At 36.7% G+C, this 18,764-nt stretch overlaps 2 protein-coding genes across 3 annotated transcripts; one reads left to right on the forward strand and one right to left on the reverse strand.

Moving 5' to 3' along the window:
• Positions 1 to 3,944: 3,944 nt before the first annotated feature.
• Positions 3,945 to 11,426, reverse strand: LOC127524075 (cerebellar degeneration-related protein 2-like). The gene is made up of 5 exons (XM_051915414.1): positions 11,105 to 11,426; positions 9,258 to 9,370; positions 9,000 to 9,148; positions 7,950 to 8,108; positions 3,945 to 7,158 (listed from the first exon to the last, which is right to left on the reverse strand). The coding sequence occupies exons 1-5, from the start codon at positions 11,181 to 11,183 to the stop codon at positions 6,546 to 6,548; spliced, it is 1,113 nt and encodes a 370-aa protein (XP_051771374.1). The 5' UTR covers positions 11,184 to 11,426; the 3' UTR covers positions 3,945 to 6,545.
• Positions 11,427 to 12,092: 666 nt separating this feature from the next.
• Positions 12,093 to 17,072, forward strand: mettl9 (methyltransferase like 9). 2 transcript variants are annotated; one of them, XM_051915315.1, is made up of 6 exons: positions 12,093 to 12,256; positions 12,367 to 12,528; positions 14,530 to 14,720; positions 14,797 to 15,006; positions 15,088 to 15,272; positions 16,292 to 17,072. In XM_051915315.1, the coding sequence occupies exons 2-6, from the start codon at positions 12,367 to 12,369 to the stop codon at positions 16,498 to 16,500; spliced, it is 957 nt and encodes a 318-aa protein (XP_051771275.1). In that variant the 5' UTR covers positions 12,093 to 12,256; the 3' UTR covers positions 16,501 to 17,072. The 2 variants fall into 2 exon arrangements, with proteins under 2 accessions (XP_051771275.1, XP_051771274.1); XM_051915314.1 differs by lacking the exon at positions 12,093 to 12,256 and having other exon boundaries at positions 12,337 to 12,528.
• The last annotated feature ends 1,692 nt before the right edge of the window (positions 17,073 to 18,764 follow it).

Genomic DNA, 18,764 nt, shown 5'->3' on the forward strand with positions numbered 1-18,764 from the left:
TCTTGTCTTATTTTATTGTTTTCATACAGAAGATAATTAATATTCCATAATATTATTGATTTAACTGCACTGACACTATATTTAGCTGAGTAATGACTGTTGTCTGGAGCTGCTTTGTAGCTGAAACTGATTTCTTTATAATATTAAAACTTACAGTATTTTCATGTTTATAATGTGAAGCTTCTTTGCTGTATTGTATAAAGTGCTATAGAAAGAAATGAAATGTGACTACATGCAAACAGAACAAAATTGCTGGGAAATTTAAACAGCAGTACTTGTTACTTTTTTAAAATTATTTTTAATCACAAAAAAGGTAACTGAAATAAGGTCCCTTTAGGAAACACTAGTTAATGCATCAACCAATATTAACTAATAATGAGCAATACACGTGTTACTGTATTTTTTATTAACATCAGTTAATAAAAATACAGCTGTCGTTTATGTAATTAAAGTTCATTGAATAATAACAGATACAACTTTTGGTAACACTTTATTTAACTGCTTGTTACATGTTACATGTAGCCTAGTTACTGTAGTAATAACAGTAAATTATGCATAATTACATGCAACTAATCCTAACCCTATAGTAAATACATGTAGTTAATTAATATTACTTAAATGAAATTAGTACTTAAATGTATAATTACACTGAAACAGACACCTTAAAATAATGTGTAACCCAACATTTGTTAATAATGTATTAGTAAATGTTGAAATTAGCATTAATAAATGCTTCAGAAGTATTTTTGGTTGTTAGTTTGTTAAATAATGTAGTTAATGTATGTTAACAAATGGGAAGTAAAGTGTTAAAACAAGCACTTTTTACTAAAAAAGTTTTTTTTAGCGTTTACAAGTCTAAGTCTTTCACACATAGAGGTTACTTTTTAGAGATTTTTTCCCCCCTCCAAATCAAGATGGCCGATGGCCAGTCAGAAATGCCAAATTGCTCCATAATAATCCATATATTCCTTCTATCCTAGGAGACTCTTGCAGGTGAGAAAAATATTGTAGTATCAAGCAATATCTAATTAGTCAAATCACAGTTAAATTTTCCAAGTATTGGTTTTAGATTAGGAGAAAATTCTGATTAATCATCTCGCCACTAAAGTGGACATCATGTATCACTAGCTATATTTCAGCTACAATTCATACTATTACTGTGACTGTTTTTTTTTTTTTTTTTTTTTTAAATACGGCAGTAAAAAAATCTGCAGTAACTTTTTTGACTGTAAATAAATGCATTTGTGTTATTAGAAAATAATTTGAGTTAACATAAAAAACCTAATGATTACATACGTAATGTACGTTACAAGTAATTACAAGTATGTTACTTGTAATGCGTTACTTTACTCGTTACATCAAAAAGTAATCTGATTACATTATGCACGTTACTTGTAATGCGTTACTTTACTCATTACATCAAAAAGTAATCTGATTACATTATGCACATTACTTGAAATGCGTTACTTGTTACATCAAAAAGTAATCTGATTACATTATGCATGTTACATGTAATGCGTTACTTTACTCGTTACATCAAGAAGTAATCTGATTACATTATGCACGTTACTTGAAATGCATTACTTTACTTGTTACATCAAGAAGTAATCTGATTACATTATGCACGTTACTTGAAATGCATTACTTTACTTGTTACATCAAAAAGTAATCTGATTACATTATGCACATTACTTGAAATGCGTTACTTGTTACATCAAAAAGTAATCTGATTACATTATGCATGTTACATGTAATGCGTTACTTTTCTCGTTACATCAAGAAGTAATCTGATTACATTATGCACGTTACTTGAAATGCATTACTTTACTTGTTACATCAAAAAGTAATCTGATTACATTATGCACGTTACTTGAAATGCATTACTTTACTTGTTACATCAAGAAGTAATCTGATTACATTATGCACGTTACTTGAAATGCATTACTTTACTTGTTACATCAAAAAGTAATCTGATTACATTATGCACATTACTTGAAATGCGTTACTTGTTACATCAAAAAGTAATCTGATTACATTATGCACGTTACTTGAAATGCGTTACTTTACTCGTTACATCAAAAAGTAATCTGATTACATTATGCACATTACTTGTAATGCGTTACTGTACTTGTAACATCAAAAAGTAATCTGATTACATTATGCATGTTACATGTCATGCGTTACTTTACTCGTTACATCAAGAAGTAATCTGATTACATTATGCACATTACTTGTAATGCGTTACTTTACTCATTACATCAAAAAGTAATCTGATTACATTATGCACGTTACTTGTAATGCGTTACTGTACTTGTAACATCAAAAAGTAATCTGATTACATTATGCATGTTACATGTAATGCGTTACTTTACTTGTTACATCAAGAAGTAATCTGATTACATTATGCACGTTACTTGAAATGCGTTACTTGTTACATCAAAAAGTAATCTGATTACATTATGCACGTTACTTGTAATGCGTTACTGTACTTGTAACATCAAAAAGTAATCTGATTACATTATGCATGTTACATGTAATGCGTTACTTTACTTGTTACATCAAGAAGTAATCTGATTACATTATGCACGTTACTTGAAATGCGTTACTTGTTACATCAAAAAGTAATCTGATTACATTATGCACGTTACTTGTAATGCGTTACTGTACTTGTAACATCAAAAAGTAATCTGATTACATTATGCATGTTACTTGAAATGCGTTACTTTACTTGTTACATCAAAAAGTAATCTGATTACATTATGCACGTTACTTGAAATGCGTTACTTGTTACATCAAAAAGTAATCTGATTACATTATGCACGTTACTTGTAATGCGTTACTGTACTTGTAACATCAAAAAGTAATCTGATTACATTATGCATGTTACATGTAATGCGTTACTTTACTTGTTACATCAAGAAGTAATCTGATTACATTATGCACGTTACTTGAAATGCGTTACTTGTTACATCAAAAAGTAATCTGATTACATTATGCACGTTACTTGAAATGCGTTACTTGTTACATCAAAAAGTAATCTGATTACATTATGCACGTTACTTGTAATGCGTTACTGTACTTGTAACATCAAAAAGTAATCTGATTACATTATGCATGTTACTTGAAATGCGTTACTTTACTTGTTACATCAAAAAGTAATCTGATTACATTATGCACGTTACTTGTAATGCGTTACTTTACTCGTTACATCAAAAAGTAATCTGATTACATTATGCACGTTACTTGTAATGCGTTACTTTACTCGTTACATCAAAAAGTAATCTGATTACATTATGCAGGTTACTTGTAATGTGTTACCTCCAACACTGCTCATTGAAAACACCTGATTGCTAGTTTTTCTCAGAGGAGAGCTATGGTAGAAATGTGTCCATCTTGAATATAATCAGAATTATCAGCTAATAAGGGTAAATCAACATACTCTGGTAGACTGGAGGGAGCGTGAGCGTTTTCTACACAATCTGAGTTGTGTTTCCACAGTTGTAGCGTAACAGGTTGTAGAGATCTCTGATGGAATCATGTCCTCATGTTCTGATATCAAAGACACGCGTCAACTTGAAGTTGAATTGCGTTTGTATTATTTTTTTCTATATATTTTATAGTTTATATAGTGCCCTAAGAGCAATGAAACACATAGAGGAAAAAATCCTGACTGAGGTTATAATTCATGCATGAAAGGGCTAATACAAAACCAACACTCAAATAAATGCTTACGCCAACTGCCAAAAACAAAAAAAAAAAGAAGATAAATATATTGTCACATTATACCTGTTTAACACTTTCCCCGCTGGCGTTCTTTTTAAATAGTAGCTAGCGGCAGCTTTTTTGATCATTTTCACAAAACTTTCATGGCCTATAGAATATTTTGTTGTATGAATATCTGAAAATACAAATAATACATCAAAGAAAGAACAGAGCCTCTGCTATTAATTACAATAACATTTTATTAGAGCTTCATCCATTTTTTTTTTTTTTTATCAGCACTTGAATGTGTGTAAGTTTCATTTACATGAGCGTAAGAAATGCTTCTTCTTCGCTTGTGTTTGGATCGGAAGATTATGTAAACTGTTTTATGAGATGCGTAACAGCGCCCCCTATACCATAAAGCATGGATTGCCCCCAAAGAGTTAACTCTTACATTTTCGATATGAACAAAGTGCAAGCTCCAGTTATAATTTCTGATGCACAGTCAGGTATATTCAAGATAAGAGACGAAGCATCTGTTCTCTGTCAGCCTGATAAAGACGTTACCTAACGCTGTGTGATCATGTCACTCAAATCTTATCAAAGGCTTTGATTAGACGCAGCCTTTACACCAGGACTGAAGAACATGTTCCCTGATGTCCAGCGTCCAAAAGAGTCCCTCTGGGTTTCAAGTCCATGTCTATGTGGAATTTAGTTTGGGCTTCTCATTTGTACTGCTAGTACAGGTCAAAGGTCATGCAGTGATGCTCTGATGTACACCAACGCTACTAACATGACCTGGCAACAAGAGTGAGACTGAAACACATGAACTGCTAGTGTCACAAAGTTCACATGCCGATAAAAAGATGCAACAAATGCACGGTCTGACTAAAAAGCACTAGGCTTAATTCCACACAGCTATATTTCCCCAATATTCAAAATAAAAAATGTTTTGCATGAGAAATGAATTTTGCATTACATTATTTTCATGACAAGACACCCTTTCACATTACTGTATTTCAGACAAATGATATATTTAAATTGTAAAACATTTATACATATTTGTGTCAATCTAATGTTTACATCTGATTTTTAATAAATAATAATTTCTAAAAAAGAGTAAAACATCTGGACACATTACCGCAAAAGTCTTCAACATTTACAATATTATTATGTTATTCTTCTCAGATGTAAATAGTTGGATATGTCTCTAAATTTGCAGAAAAATCTAAAGATATGCTTTATTGCCTTTACATTAATATCTGTTCTAATTTTTCCCCTCTTGATTCTAGGGTAATATTTAAACTAGAAATGTTTTCATGAGATTCACCCCACTATAAAACACACACAAAAAAATATTTAATATTTGCTTCAGAAATCAGTAAGACTACTCTTCTACGGAGCCCTGCACATGACATGCAGGAAAAAAATAGTAGGCTAAATCATGTGCAAGATTTTCTAATTCGTTCCTTCGATTTGCTAAATCATGCACATGTAAATTGAGAGAACGAAATAGTAAATTGTGCACACAATTTAGCAAATCGAGGGAATGAAATAGTGAGATGTGCGCACGATTTAGCAAATAACAGTACGTCACGCGCATGATTTAGCAAATCGAGGGAGCAAAATAGTAAGTCGCACGCACGATTTAGTAAATCAAGGGAACGAAATAGTAAGTCGCGCACACAATTTAGCAAATCAAGGGACCGAAATAGTGAGTCGCACGCACGATTTAGCAAATAATAGTAAGTCGCGCAGACGATTTTGCAAATCAAGGGACCAAAATAGTAAGTCACACGCATGATTTAGTAAATCAAGGGACCAAAATAGTAAGTCACACGCATGATTTAGTAAATCGAGGGACCAAAATAGTAAGTCGCGCGCATGATTTAGTAAATTGAGGGAACGAAATAGTGAGTCGTGCGCACGATTTAGCAAATAACAGTAAGTTGCGCGCACGATTTAGCAAATAATAGTAAGTCGTGCGCACAATTTAGCAAATCGAGGGACCGAAATAGTAAGTCGCACGCACAATTTAGTAAATCAAGGGAATGAAATAGTGAGTCACGCGTGCGATTTAGCAAATAACAGTAAGTCGCGCGCATGATTTAGCAAATAACTGTAAGTCGCGCGCACAATTTAGCAAATAACAGTAAGTTGCGCGCACGATTTAGTAAAGCAAGGGACCAAAATAGTAAGTCGCGTGAACGATTTAGCCAATTGAGGGAACGAAATAGTGAGTCGTGCGCATGATTTAGCAAATAACAGTAAGTTGCGCGCACGATTTAGCAAATAATAGTAAGTCGTGCGCACAATTTAGCAAATCGAGGGACCGAAATAGTAAGTCGCACGCACAATTTAGTAAATCAAGGGAATGAAATAGTGAGTCACGCGTGCGATTTAGTAAATAATAGTAAGTCGCACGCACAATTTAGTAAATCGAGGTAACGAAACAGTGAGTCACGCGTGCGATTTAGTAAATAATAGTTAGTCGCGCGCACAATTTAGTAAATCGAGGGAACGAAATAGTGAGTCACGCGCACAATTTACTTTTTTTTCTTGTATGTCATGTGCTGGGCTCTGTACTTTTCAGTTTACAGAAGCAACAATTTGTTTTACGGTAACATTTAGAAATATTTTCAAAGTACTTTATAGACAGTCACCATATAAATTTCTGTACATTTGTTTAAAGTGTCTATACTGGTTCTGTAAGAATAAGCCAAGTTAACTACACTATAACACGTCATGTTTAATTCAATGTTTTACTTGCCGTTATCTTGTGAAAATTATTTCTACACCTAATTTATAGCACACATTTCTAATGGAAAATGCAAAGCAGTGCCTCATTCAACCTGAATGGGTTTGGTCCTGTTTCCCTTCAGGTCCTCTTTGCTCTTTTGAATGAAGGTGAAAAGCTCATGAAACAGGGCCTTGTATGCGGGCTGCTCGTCCTGAGAGTGTGTGTGTGTTTGGACAGCTTTGTGTTTCTGCGTCAACATCCCATCCTCGCAGTGGCGCAGAAGCGCGTCGTATTTTTCCTTCAGGGTGATGTACTGTGCATCCATCTCGTTCAGCAGAGAAATCCCATGATGCCTCTCACTGCTGCAGCTCTGCAGGCTCCGCCCACTGTTGCTGGCCACACCCACTTCCTCATCCAATGGGAGGGACAGGTTGTTTTTGCTCGAGCGCAAAAGAAGTCGGAGCTCCTCGACTTCAGCCTCCATCTCGGCCAGCCGGCTCTTATAGACTCCCAGCAGCGCTGCCTTTGGCTCCAGTTCGTTGAGCTCCTGCGCCAGAACATCAGCTTCCCGCTCCGCAGCCTCTCTCTGAGCGCGCTCTGTGCGCAGCTGGGCCTGCAGGGACTGGATCGAGCGCAAGAGCTCCCAGCACTCATCCTGTTCCTCCCGCTTCAGAGAACAGCAGCTGCTGGGAATGAAGTGCTCATGGGAAAAGGACCTGAAATAAATGTAGCATGGTAGAAACCAGAGCCATTAGTCTGTACCTGCACAGCTAACAAAAATATGTTCTAAGAACGTTTTGCTAATGTTGTGAAAATGTTCAAACGTCCAGTTTTTAAGAACTTTTTTTTCTTAGGGGAACATTCCATTTTAGCATTCTTCAAACATTATGGTAATGTTACTTTTGAATGTTTTGAATGTTGAAAGTCGTAACATTTAAAAAATGATAGATGAACATCCAACTGAAACATTTCAGAAAAAAAAAAAAAAACGTATAAACAATGTATAAAAAACGTTCTTGTCACGACAAGATATAAGCTCACATTAGGTCTCAATTTTGAGAAAAAAGTTGTATAAAGTCAAAGATTATGTGCTATAAAGTCATAATTATTAGATATAAAGTTATAATTATGTGCAATAAAGCAGAAACGTGTATTAGAGATTAATATTTTGCAAATTAAGAGGTAAATTATGTTTTTTTGCACAAACAAAGCACTTGCATCTCTTGATAAAACTGAGGTTAAACCACTGGAGTCACATGATTACTTTAATGATGTCTTTACTACCTTTCTGGGGCTTGAAAGTGGAAGTTAAGTAGAAAGCTCAGAAAGCTCTCAGATTTCATCAAAAATATCTTAATTTGTGTTCTGAAGATGAACGAAGGTCTTACGGGTGTGGAACGACATGAGGGAGAGTAATTAATGACTGAAATTTCATTTTTGGGTGAACTAACCCTTTAATTGACCTTAAACAAAACACAGTGGGGTTTTAAAACTTGCAAAAACGTACTTGTGTAACTGATACTTCTGCTTGCAGTATGTGAGACCCTGAACATCATCATGCTGTGGTGACTCCAGGTGCGCTCTAGACCGGCTCTGTTTCAGCTTCTTCATGTCTCTCTGGAGCTCCTCCACCTGAGTCTGCAGCCCGTCCACTGTCTCTGTGAGTCTGCGTGAGGAGACGCATCATTTAAAGCAGATCTATAATGCCCCTTTCACAAGATGTAATATGCGTCTCTGGTGTCCTCAGAATGTGTCTGTGAAGTTTCAGCTCAAAATCCCCCACAGATCATTTATTATAGCTTGTCAAATTTGCCCCTATTTGGGTGTGAGCAAAAACACGCCGTTTTTGTGTGTGTCCCTTTAAATGCAAATGAGCTTCCGGCCTCCTTTCCAGAAGAGGGCGGAGCTTTAACAGCTCACGCTTCGGTCGCTCAACAACAACAAAGCTGGAGAATCTCACGCAGACAAAATGAGGATTGTCAGTAACGGTGTTCAGCCTTACATTGTTCAAACCGGAGTCGACACTGATGGAGAGACTCAGGAAGAAGTTACAACTTTTAGACGTTTCTGAATGGTTAGTGGATAAATTTATGTAGTTGCTGTGGAGTTGATTCAACTCATCGACTAGCATGTGTCGTCATGTTAATGTTTTTTCGTTGAATTGACCCTCGTTTGTGAAGCAGTCCGGCATAAAATGACGGCATATCAACAACACTCTACTACAACAACTCTTCCTCTTCTCTAAAGCAGCCCAACATGGCCCCGCCCCCTTTGTTGTGTGTTCTTGGGGGCAGGGTTTATGTAAATTTTAGGGTTTGTGATGTCACTAACCCAGGAAGAAGCTCGTTGTAGTCCTTAAACAGAGAATTCTGTAAAAGAAAATATCTCCCTCTGCATTGAACTTTGAGTGTCGTAACTTTGCAGATGTTGTTTATGCTCAAACAGCAACATTACACACTAACTAAAGTTAAAAAAGTCAAATCATAATCAACCACCCCTTTAAAGCATTTTATTCTCGACTCGATGACCTAATTTACAGTCATTTTTGAAGTCTTACCCTTCGATCTTCACCTGGGCCGCTCTGTTCTCCAGCACCAGTCTTTGGTTTTTCAGCTCCAGGTCTCGTGATGTTGAATCCAGCTGCTCGTGGACTTTAGCGTGCTGATCATTTACTGACCGCAGCAAATCCACCTGTTTAGAAAGATGCTGAATACAGGAGGAAATGACGTTAGACTGAAATCTGACAGGTTCAGGTTTCCTCGTCTGTCTTAATTATATTAACTTAAGGACAATTTGGATGGATGGATGGAAGTACCTCTATCTCCTGTAGCTGTTCCCGGTTGGTTTCATACATCTGCTGGAGTGTCTGTTCTAAGTCTCTGTTCTGCTCCAGTAAATTTTTACCCAGTTCAGCGGCCAAATGAAGATCTGCACAGAGAGGAGAACGTCTACTGACATACACACCGATCAGGCATAACATTATGACCACCTTCCTAATATTGTGTTGGTCCCCTTTTGCTGCCAAAACAGCCCTGACCCGTCGAGGCATGGACTCTTCTAGACCCCTGAAGGTGTGCTGTGGTATCTGGACCAAGATGTTAGCAGCAGATCCTTTAAGTCGTGTAAGTTTTGAGGTGGAGCCTCCATGGATCGGACTTGTTTGTTCAGCACATCCCACAGATGCTCGATTGGATTGAGATCTGGGGAATTTGGAGGCCAAGTCAACACCACAAACTCATTGTTGTGCTCCTCAAACCATTCCTGAACCATTTTTGCTTTGTGGCAGGAGCATTATCCTGCTGAAAGAGGCCACAGACTCCAGGGAATACCGTTTCCATGAAAGGCTGTACATGGTCTCAGCAATGCTTAGGAAGGTGGTACGTGTCAAAGTAACATCCACATGGATGGCAGGACCCAAGGTTTCCCAGCAGAACATTGCCCAAAGCATCACACTGCCTCCGCCGGCTTGCCTTCTTCCCATAGTGCATCCTGGTGCCATGTGTTCCCCAGGTAAGCGACGCACACGCACCCGGCCATCCACGTGATGTAAAAGAAAACGTGATTCATCAGACCAGGACACCTTCTTCCATTGCTCCGTGGTCCAGATCTGATGCTCACGTGTCCACTGTTGGCTCTTTCGGCGGTGGACAGGGGTCAGCATGGGCACCCTGACTGGTCTGTGTCTATGCAGCTCCATACGCAACAAACTGATGCACTGTGTATTCTGACACCTTTCTATCAGAACCAGCATTAACTTCTTGAGCAATCTGAGCTACAGTAGCTGTTGGATCAGACCACACAGGCCAGCCTTCGCTCCATCAATGAGTCTTGGCCGCCCATGACCCTGTCGCCGGTTCACCACTGTTCCTTCCTTGGAGCACTTTTGATAGATACTGACCACTGCAGACCGGGAACACCCCACAAGAGCTGCAGTTTTGGAGATGCTCTGATCCAGTCGTCTAGCCATCACAATTTGGCTCTTGTCAAACTCGCTCAAATCCTTACGCTTGTCCATTTTTCCTGCTTCTAACACATCAACTTTGAGGACAAAATGTTCACTTGCTGCCTAATATATCCACCCACTAACAGGTGTCTTGATGAAGAGATCATCAGTGTTATTCACTTCATCTGTCAGTGCTCATAATGTTATGCTGATCGGTGTTATATATATATATATATATATATATATATATATATATATATATATATATATCCAGTGGTTTATATACATGTTTTCATCTTTACAGAAATTTGAATCTATGCACATCAGTATCTGTAAATCTGCAGACATTATGGTCACAACTGTCACTTCAGTTACTTCTCATCTTGCTACACCTGATTTCACAACTCAGGAAACTGAGAAACCAGTCAGATTACACATCAGTAATGTGCTGATTTTCATTACAAAGCTGATTTCAGTCTTTCATGTGAGACACTCTCACAGGATGTGGTGGAGAGACACAAAAGACAACAAACATTTCCTTCAGTCTCCAGTGCTGTTTTGAGTTTAATTAGATTTTCATGAACATAATTAAATGAAGACTAACTTCTTAATATATTGCAAACAAAATAAGACAATCTAGACTATATTTTCATTCAAAAATTATTATAAACGTGCACATTAGCAATATTTTAGGCCTAATTAAAGACAGTCACACTCACCATGTTCCAGATCCTGATGATCATACCATGGTTCTTCCTCTTTCATATCAAATTCTCCTTCTATCATGTCTGTGAGCATCTTTAGTCAGTAAAGCTGTTCTAAAGTTTGTTATAAATTTTAGTTTTGTTTATTTCTCAGTAAATGTATATCATCTATTTATTCTTCTCTTTTTCCTCTTTAATGGTTAAAAGTTATTTGAATGAGACGGAGCTTAAGTATATCGCATCGCAGGTGTCACTCTGGTCTGAGTGTTCTTGTCTCCTCGGGAGCGCGCGCAGGAGGAGGAACCAAAAGTCGCGCGCGCTCGGCACAGTGACGAATGAACGCGCCTGGCCATCTGCAGGTGCGCGCAAAGATCGTACAGAGTAACCTGTATTGATAATTTTTGTGGACGATATCTGATATGGATTACAGCGTTTTAACTTTTAATAACTTTAATCTGATGCATAATTGTCTGTCTCTTTTCTGATGGTTTCTCAGAACAAAAATAGTTTCTTATTCACACAAGATTTGAGTTTCTTATACAACTTTCTTATAGTTTTGTGATCAGACCACATCTTAAAAGTAGGTAATCAGAGCAGAAATCTATGAAACATGACTGTTAATATTTATTTATTTATTTTTAGATATTTCTATACATAATTTTATGCCGATTTATTTATTTTTGTTCAAAACTAGTAAAATAATTGTCCAGGTTATTAGTAGTATTAGATATTATTAGTAGTAAAATATTATCCAGGTTTTTAAATGTGTTAAAATTATTGCATTTTGCATCCCTATTTTGTGACATCTTTTTCTTTTTCCATAATTTTTCACATACCCCCGTTTTTTTTAACGCTCTAATGGTCAATATTCGTGTGTAATTTGTCCTTGTGTTTTTTTCAGTAACAAGCCCTTAATTTAATATTAAAAAACGTGATGGAGTCAAATAATTTCGAGTTAAAGAGACACTAACACGCGCCGCCTAGCGGTAGTGGCGCACACGACACAACGGGTCACGTGATTTGTCGGCTCCTTTTAAATGTAACACACTCAGGAAGTGAACTTTTTTTTTTCCTCCAAAGGGATTCAGCAGATTTGTGCCAAATGTATTTGTCGCTCAGATTATACTTAACAAAGATGTGTGTGTCTAAACAGCACCACACCTTCAGGTTTGTTTGTTTGTTAGTCTGTGGAATAGAGGGCTGATCATGTTTCTGGAGCAGTATCTGTTCACAGCGCTCACACTCAGTCACACACTGTCACTATGTGTCATCTACAGATGAGGACGCTGCTCTTCGTCGCTTGGCTGCTGTTTTACGTGTGTTTTCTACTGGCGATGCGAAGGATGTGGACTGGAAAGTATGTTCGCAGTCCACTGGCTCGATCTCTGTTCATGAACATGGTGACTGAGACGGACACACCTGGACATGAAGCCCAGCAGGTGAGTCAAGCTCCTCACCTTTAGCGTATTTGGCTTAGTAACTCTTGTAGAGAGATTTACGAACAAGAAACGACGTTTAAACGCGTTTTTTGTACCTCAATGATACCATATGTTCAAACATTTACCATGGCAGTACCATGAAGTCCATTGGAGCTCAATATAAATGAGTACATTTGTATCAAAGTACCATGGTATTGATACCATCACTATTGTGGTTACATTTAGACCAAGGTAATATTAAGGTTTTGTACATTTACCATGGTAGCACCATGGTTTTCCTTGAAGTCCATCTGGATCACCATGTCAGTACTATGGTACATGGATATGTACACCAGATGCTATTCCGTGTCAAATCAACCAATTTTCGGAAACTCCCCCTGCTCAATATATTTTTTTCTGTAGAAAGACAAACATAAATAGTGATGAAAGTCAAAATATTAAACATCACAGATGTATATTTACTGAGTAATCACTGTTTTGTAGAGGAGGGTCAAAATGAACATTTTCACCTGAGATTTGGAGCCAAATTAGAGGGGTGTAAAAATGACTTTAGAAAGATGGAGCATCATTATTTTATCTTCACACAGAGATTGGTAGATCTATTAGGAAAATCTGTTGACTTTATCAATCTGTGTTTCATTATATGCCAACAGTGACAGTTCAAAAATGGCAAAAATCCCAAGTTTGCATGTCTATAACTCAAGAAGTATTAAATATATTTTAATATCCTTTTAGATTCTGTTTCTTAACAAACTTTCCTTTTGGTATCTTCATTTTAAAGGCCCTCGATGGTTCAATCCCAGAGATATGGAGATCTTAATGCGGTTCCATGAGTAAATTGGTCAGTTGTACACGTTTTCAGTGGTCAAAAACCAAATGTGGGTCACTTTGCATATAGATGATACTTTTTTCTTTTAAAAAGGAATATCTGAAGAACAAATAATGTCGTAACTAGAAATGTGTCTCGTGTTTTTCTATCATCTCAATTGCATAGAACATTCTTGTCTGAGTGCCATAAATGTTCCTTTTCCAAAGATTTCATGCCTGTAACTCTAAAAGTATTCAAGATATCATAATATCCTTCTAGATTCTTATTCTTAATAAACTTTCCTTTTAAAATCCTAATTTTCAAGGCTCTATATAGTTCAGACTCATAGATATGGGGATCTCAATGTGACTCCATGTCCAAATTGTTGAATTTTACCCATTTTCAGTGATGGAAAACCAAATGTGGTTCACTTTGCACACAGCTGATACTTACAGCATTTAAAGAGGAATGTCTGAATAAATGATAATAATAGAATTAAATAATGTTTAAACTAGAAATGTCTTGTTTCCCTCTATCAAAAGAATTGCATAAAACATAACTCTCAGAGCACAAAAATCCACTGAAATTGATAGAAAAACACGAGATGCATTTCTAGTTTTAACACTATTTGTTCTTTAGATATTCCTCTTTAAAAGAAAAAAGTGACCCACATTTGGTTTTTGACCACTGAAAACGTGTACAATTGACCAATTTACTCATGGAGCCGCATTAAGATCTCCATATCTCTGGGATTGAACCATCGAGGGCCTTTAAAATGAAGATACCAAAAGGAAAGTTTGTTAAGAACCAGAATCTAAGAGGATATTAAGATATCTTTAATACTTCTTGAGTTACAGACATGCAAACTTGAGGAAAAAAACACAAGAAGTGCTTTTTGCCATTTTTGAACTGTCACTGTTGGCATATAATGAAACACAGATTGATAAAGTCAACAGATTTTACTAATAGATCTACCAATCTCTGTGTACAAATAAAATAATGATGCTCCATCTTTCTAAAGTCATTTTTACACCCCTATAATTTGGCTCCAGGTGAAAATGGTCATTTTGACCCTCCTCTACAAAACAGTGATTACTCAGTAAATAAACATCTGTGACATTTAATTTTTAACTATTTATGTTTGTCTACTTGTTGCATTGGTGTTTAAAGTCTCAGTGTAAATGTTTTCACAGTGGTACCACTGCTGTCCAGACCTGCTGGGAGAAGGAGTTCGCTCCGTGTTTGTTCAGAGCCACCTGGATGCGGAGACGCAGGCGTTCCTCCATAAGAGCGAGGAGAAATCCAGCTGGCTTTTCACGCAGCTTTACCACTCGCTCTTCTCCACCATCCTCAGCCCCGTCATTTCTCGAACCTCAATCAACGGGTAACCATCCCTGATTCTCTTCAGAGCTTGTTCTGACGAGTGCTCTGTGATCTGATCCTGTCCTGTCGGTCCACAGCTTTCTGGGCCGCGGCTCCATGTTTGTCTTTTCCAATGAGCAGTTCCGGCGTCTCCTCCGGATCGGGCCTGAATGGAAAGGACAGCGGATGCTGGATCTGGGAGCCGGTGATGGAGGCGTCACAGAAGTGATGGGCTGTCACTTTAACGAGGTGTACGCCACAGAGGTCTCCACGCCGATGAAATGGCACCTACAAAGGAAGAATTACAGGTAAAGACGCCCCCAAATGATGATACGCTGCACGTTATTCATGCATTGAGGTGAACGAGAGTCTGTGCTTTGAATCGCCAGCTTGTTGGGAATCGATGAATGGCACCGAACAGGCTTCCAGTACGACCTGATCAGCTGCCTGAACCTGCTGGACCGCTGCGACGAGCCGCTTCAACTGCTGCAGGACATTAAGAAATCCCTGGTGCCAGAAACGGGACGGCTCGTCTTAGCAGCTGTTTTGCCTTTTCAGCCGTATGTGGAGACGGGTAAGATGATCGCTGAAACCAGAACCACTGATCAATTCATGAGTGTCTGCTAGTAGGTGCATTATCTCTGCAACTCGCTTACAAAGGTAAAACTCATTACCTGAGAGGAAATACTCTGAATTTGTCAAATCAAATCTTATTTTTTTATGGATTGTTCTAGAAGTCATTTCACTTGAATATATACGTCACAATAGTGAAGAAAACACTATAGAAACTTCCGTTTCATGCCGACTTTAGTTTGGTTATTTCTTATAATTCCAACTTTATTTCTTGCAATTTTAGACTTTCTTGTAGTTCTGACTTTGTTTCTTGTAATTCTGACTTTGTTTCTTGTAATTCTGACTTTGTTTCTCACAATTCCAACTTTATTTCTTGCCATTTTAGACTTTCTTGTAATTCTGACTGTTTCTCGCAATTCCGACTTTATTTCTTGCCATTGTAGACTTTATTTCTTGTAATTCTGACTTTGTTTCTCGCAATTCCGACTTTATTTCTTGCAATTTTAGACTTTCTTGTAATTCTGACTTTGTTTCTTGTAATTCTGACTTTGTTTCTCACAATTCCAACTTTATTTCTTGCCATTTTAGACTTTCTTGTAATTCTGACTTTCTCGCAATTCCGACTTTATTTCTTGCCATTTTAGACTTCATTTCTTGTAATTCTGACTTTATTTCTCACGATTCCGACTTTTTCTCGCAATTCCGACTTTATTTCTTGCAATTTTAGACTGTTTCTTGTAATTCTGACTTTTTCTTGTAATTCTGACTTTGTTTCTTGCCATTTTAGACTTTCTTGCAATTCTGACTTTATTTCTTGCAATTCTGACTTTGTTTCTTGTAATTCTGACTTTCTCCCAATTCCAAGGAATCAGATGCGTGACAAATTAGTCCTACACACGAGTGTTTTTAAGAACAAAAACCTGACAAAGTCTTAAAATAAAACATCTGAGCAATGTCTTGAAGTGTGGTATAATCGTAGTATAATTTGTGATGACCTGCTAACTGCACATTATCTTTAAGGCGGGAGCTGGGTGCGACCCAAGGAACATATCAAGGTGGAGGGCAAGACGTGGGAAGAGCAGGTGACACACCTGAGCGCAGACGTGTTCCTGAAGATGGGCTTTGAGCTGGAGGCCGTCACACGCCTGCCGTACCTGTGCGAGGGAGACATGTACAAGGATTACTACGTGCTGGACGACGCCGTGTTCGTGTTAAAACCTCAGGAATGAATGAAGACCAAACATCAAACCTCTGTTCTGAAACGCAGTTATTCTGGGCTGAAGCTAAAATTAAATGGCTTAGTTTCTCGTCTGTTACATCTCAGGAAAATAAAAACTTTGAGAAACAAATATTTTATTCCAGCTAATGGACTGTACTGTAATTGTGCTACAGGTGGAGTACAGTTGGTGTGAGGTATTTAAGAAAAACAAAAGATCATATCTAATAGAACATTAGTTTTGTGAATATGGAGGTGTTAAAGACTCCAGATCTCAGAGCGTGCCTCCCCTCATGTTCTCTGTGTTTGTATCGTCATTATAAACTGAACTTCTCATGTGACGTACGAGTTCTCTGAACATCTTAGGACCAATGCAAGACTGAATTTACAATATTAAGTAAAATGATGTCTGTTTTTAAGTGCACAACACAAGTGTCTAAACATAAGTTTATGTAGTTAATAATAGTTAATTAAAGGTGTAGGTTTGTAGACCAATTTTTCATGTTGTAAATCAAGTGTTTGGTGCTTACATTCTCCTGACGTTGATTTTAACTTCACTGTGCAATAAATCTTCTTCTGCTCTCAGTGTTTGGTTTCAGTCATCATTTCTTTTGAGGCAAGCAGAATTTTGTGCTCGAGCCAATCGGTGCAGTTCAGTTTTGTTTATGATGTTAATAAGATAAAGCTCAAATAAAACCATTTACACAGAGACATGATTCTGCTTTCAAATAATGTTATAAAAACTTGAACCTTTTTAATTGGTTATTTTGATTTTCCTTAAGGTGTTACAATGCTAAATGGTCCGTGCTTGAATTTGAAACTTTCCCACTAGAATACATTTATAAAAACAACTGAATTATGAACAAAAACTGTGACAGAGGAGCACGTCAACCCTTTCATCCTCTGACATTTGCACATCATAAATGATAAATATGAAGACAGAATGTATTTAATTTATTCAGTAAACAATAGACCCTTTTTATATTTCCGGGTTTCTCAGAAGCGGAAGTCGTCATAGTTGGATAAACTTTTACAGCAGTGAATGAGAGACTTCATTAAATAAATTTTTTGTGTTTCCATTTGAACAAATAGCAAAAGAAAAACTCCACAATATTGTTTTCATAACTTTCAAAAAGAGGAAAAAAATAGAGAGCGATTGATAAGGGCAGTCACAGCAGTGTTAACTAGCTTTTTTTGTAATCTGATGCAACAGTAATATAATACTGAGTGTAGTGTTATAAATGTACATACATTGTTCTAAAAATGAAATATAAAAAACTTTGCAGGATTTACGATATTGATGACCGTTCACACAATTCTGACTTTATTTCACACAATTCCGACTTTATTTCTCCAATTCTGACTTTATTTATCACAATTCTGACTTTATATCTCGCAATTCTGACTTTATTTCTCCAATTCTGACTTTATTTCTCCAATTCTGACTTTATATCTCACAATTCTGACTTTATTTATCACAATTCTGACTTTATTTCACACAATTCTGACTTTATTTCACACAATTCTGACTTTATTTCTCCAATTCTGACTTTATATCTCACAATTCTGACTTTATTTATCACAATTCTGACTTTATATCTCGCAATTCTGACTTTATATCTCGCAATTCTGACTTTATTTCTCCAATTCTGACTTTATTTCTCCAATTCTGACTTTATATCTCACAATTCTGACTTTATTTATCACAATTCTGACTTTATATCTCGCAATTCTGACTTTATATCTCGCAATTCTGACTTTATTTCTCCAATTCTGACTTTATTTCTCCAATTCCGACTTTATTTCTCACAATTCCGACTTTATTTCTCCAATTCTGACTTTATTTCTCACAATTCTGACTTTATTTCACACAATTCTGACTTTATTTCTCACAATTCTGACTTTATATCTCACAATTCTGACTTTATTTCACACAATTCCGACTTTATTTCTCCAATTCTGACTTTATTTATCACAATTCTGACTTTATATCTCGCAATTCTGACTTTATTTCTCCAATTCTGACTTTATTTCTCCAATTCTGACTTTATTTCTCCAATTCTGACTTTATTTATCACAATTCTGACTTTATATCTCGCAATTCTGACTTTATATCTCGCAATTCTGACTTTATTTCTCCAATTCTGACTTTATTTCTCCAATTCTGACTTTATATCTCACAATTCTGACTTTATTTATCACAATTCTGACTTTATATCTCGCAATTCTGACTTTATATCTCGCAATTCTGACTTTATTTCTCCAATTCTGACTTTA

Source organism: Ctenopharyngodon idella, chromosome 12, assembly GCF_019924925.1.
Source record: "Ctenopharyngodon idella isolate HZGC_01 chromosome 12, HZGC01, whole genome shotgun sequence".
NCBI classification, from domain to species: Eukaryota; Metazoa; Chordata; class Actinopteri; order Cypriniformes; family Xenocyprididae; genus Ctenopharyngodon; species Ctenopharyngodon idella.